The sequence below is a fragment of the Prionailurus viverrinus genome, chromosome B3 (assembly GCF_022837055.1).
Source record: "Prionailurus viverrinus isolate Anna chromosome B3, UM_Priviv_1.0, whole genome shotgun sequence".
In the NCBI taxonomy this organism is placed as follows: Eukaryota; Metazoa; Chordata; class Mammalia; order Carnivora; family Felidae; genus Prionailurus; species Prionailurus viverrinus.
The window spans coordinates 65,828,200-65,831,373 of NC_062566.1; the positions used below are offsets into that span (position 1 = coordinate 65,828,200).

At 36.9% G+C, this 3,174-nt stretch overlaps 1 protein-coding gene across 1 annotated transcript; it reads right to left on the bottom strand.

Annotated features, from left to right (window-relative positions):
- Window positions 1-1,150: 1,150 nt before the first annotated feature.
- Window positions 1,151-2,095, bottom strand: LOC125168284 (olfactory receptor 4L1-like). The gene has a single exon (XM_047863296.1). The coding sequence runs from the start codon at window positions 2,090-2,092 to the stop codon at window positions 1,151-1,153; it is 942 nt and encodes a 313-aa protein (XP_047719252.1). The 5' UTR covers window positions 2,093-2,095.
- Window positions 2,096-3,174: the final 1,079 nt, after the last annotated feature.

The following is a 3,174-nucleotide window of genomic DNA, read 5'->3' on the forward strand; positions in this document are numbered from 1 at the left end:
GGAGAGTTTGCATACTTCCTGTTTTGTTGTAGTGTTATTTCCTGGAACATAAGGGGGCTTCTTCATTTTCCCTTGTCCATGGGCATTAACCCAATATTAATGCTCTTACTGGATTCTTGAGAGATACATGAGAACAAATATGTGTATAAACATAAATGAAAGAATAAGGTAAAATGAGCTGTGTGTAACATATATATCAGGTGGAATTTCTATTTTTTAAGAAAGAAATATGTGTTTCTTGTAAGTAGATGACAGATCTATCTTCATAGAAACTAGCCTGTTTGCCTTGTTAAAAAAAGTAATAATTCTTACGCATATTAGGATCCACAAAAATCTGAGCTTATGTGTTTGTGCATGTGTGTGTGTGTGTGTGTGTGTGTGTGTGTGTGTGTGTGTGTGTGTGTTTAAGAGTTTAGAAGAGTTGGGGGGTGCCTGGGTGGCTCAGTCGGTTGAGCCTCTGACTTTGGCTCAGGTCATGATCTCGCAGTTCGTGAGTTTGAGCCCCATGTCGGGCTCTGTGCTGACAGCTCAGAGCCTGGAGCCTGCTTAGGATTCTGTGTCTCACTCTTCTCTATTCCTTCCCCGCTCATGCTCTGTCTCTCTCTGTCTCTCAAAGATGAATAAATGTTAAAGAGTTTAGAAGAGTTAGGATGAGCATGAGGTGTTGTATGGAAACCAATTTGACAATAAATTTCATGTTTAAAAAAAAACAGGGTTAAAAAAAAAGACTTTAGAAGAGTTCATACAATCTTATGCACATTTAGTCAACTAGAGAATTTAGCTGAAAGAGCCCTAATTCTGTATTAAAAATAGATAAATAAATTCCTATTTAATTCCTCTTTATTTAATGAAATTTAGTTTTTGACATTTCTAGGTTTCCGACTATACTTGGTGAGCCAGTTTTTTTCTTTTTAATTCTTTATTACATTGAAAAATGATTAACCTTACCTGGATTGAATTTTAATTAAAACAATTATTCTTCCAAAAAATAAAACATGTTATAGAAATGTTATAATGGAACATTTGGTATTTTTAATATACATTATGAATATTTTTTAAATCTACAAACAAAATGAATTAATATCAACTTATTCTGAGATGTACTGTACATGAGTTTTGCATTGAAAAGCTTTATCATCATGATTGTTGCCTAGAAGATCTGTCTGGATCTGACATGTTGGGTCCTCAGCCTATTCATGGCTGCTTTCATCTCCTTATTTCTCAGAGTGTAAATAATGGGGTTCAGTAAAGGTGTAATAATTGAATAAAACACAGAAAGAAATTTATCCACTGAAAAGCTACTGACAGGCCAAGCATAAATGAAGATACATGGCCCAAAGAACAGAGTGACCACAGTAATGTGAGCGGACAGTGTGGACAGAGCCTTGGAGAGTCCACCAGAAGATCGACGTCGGACAGTTACCAGAATGACAGTGTAGGAAATGAGCAAGAGTATGAAGCAGATGAAAGACAACAGTCCACTGTCAGCAGTTACCAGCAACTCCAGAACATAGGTCTCAGTGCAGGCAAGTTTTAGAACTAGGGGAAGGTCACAAAAAATATCGTCCAATATATTGGGACCACAGAAGGGCAAGTTGATAGTAAAAACCATCTGGCTCATTGTATGCACAAAACCGACAACCCAGGACAGCAGCACAGAGCCGGTGAGGACTCGGCGGTTCATGATGGATGTGTAGTGAAGAGGTTTGCATATTGCAATGTACCGATCAACAGCCATGACTATGAGAAGAGTCATCTCACTGCCCCCTAAAAAGTGGAGGAAGAACATCTGAGCCATACAGCCCCACAAGGAAATAGTTTTGTTCTCCTTGAGAAAATCTGTGACCATCTTAGGGGTTGTGATTGTAGAAATACACATATCCAGAAAGGAGAGATTTCCAAGGAGGAAGTACATTGGTGTGGAGTACAGATGTGAGTCAAAGGTTACGGTGACCACGATGAGAAAGTTTCCTGCCACAATAGCTGCATAGGCCAACAAAAATATGAAAAAAAAGAAAATTTCAAGTTCCCAAATGTTGGTGAGTCCTAACAAAACAAACTCTGATATCATTGAGCTATTCATTGTATCCATCTAGTCTATATAGGGGTTTTCAGAAAGTCATTAAAATGTAGAAAATCTGAAAAAAAGTGATGATTTAAACTTTGATAGTTTTGAAGATATGAACATATAGAAAGTAGCATTTGATTCCTATAGAAAGAGAAAAGATGAACATTTCTGAAAAAATACATTCAATTTATTGATTCAAGCAACATTCACATTACCAAATCTATTTTCAGCCAGAAAAGCACCAAAGATAAGAAATTTATTGTAAAATTTTGTAAAAGTGTTTGCAGTTATAGAATGCATCTCCACGTTGATTTGTTGTTTCTATCATGAGTTTATGAGTTTATGAACCATGAGTTCAATGTGTCAATGAGTAAAAGAGCCAAATGACCATTAGTCAAAATATTTAATTCAAGTGGGTAGTAATACAGTCGTGTAACTTTGTGGTGATGGTGCTTAGTATTTGATCTTTTGCTTCTTTCCCCTTCCCTAATATAAAATATTCAGATATGTGCATGTGAGTTGATACATTTTTTTCAGCAACTTGCTTTAGGGTAATTTATTATATCAGTTATACTATATCATCACCCCTCCCTTTTATCTTAAAGAGGTATAGCAATGATTTCACTTATTCCTGAAGCTATAATCTGGTTATGGATTATCATATGTTCTTATTGGCCCCCCTAAATTATAATAAAACAAGCTTCCTAGGAAGTTTCCAGGCAAGGCCATAAATGTTTCTCAGTTTCCATGTTTCTCTCTTTCTCCCTTCCTCCTTCCCTCCCTCCCTCCATTCTTTCTTCCTTACTCCCTCCCTTCCTTTTCCTTCCTTCCTTCCTTCCTTCCTTCCTTCCTTCCTTCCTTCCGTCTTCATTTCATCCTTCCCCTCCTCCTCCTCCCATCAATGTTGTCCTCCTCTCCCTCCTTCTTCTGAATAGTGTTGTGCATTCAGAACAAAACTTGTGTCCTCCACTGCTGAGCTTTTTCGCCTATTTCCTGAATGTATTATTTCTGGGTTCTTGGCTGGAGTTTTTTTTTTTTCCTTGTCTTTTTATATTGTGTATATAGATGGTCTGTGAACAACCAACAAACCCTTTACAAGTAGTGTT

Coding starts and splice junctions, on each gene's coding strand:
- LOC125168284 (XM_047863296.1), bottom strand. CDS start 2,092: ATGGATACAATGAATAGCTCAATGATATCAGAGTTTGTTTTGTTAGGA.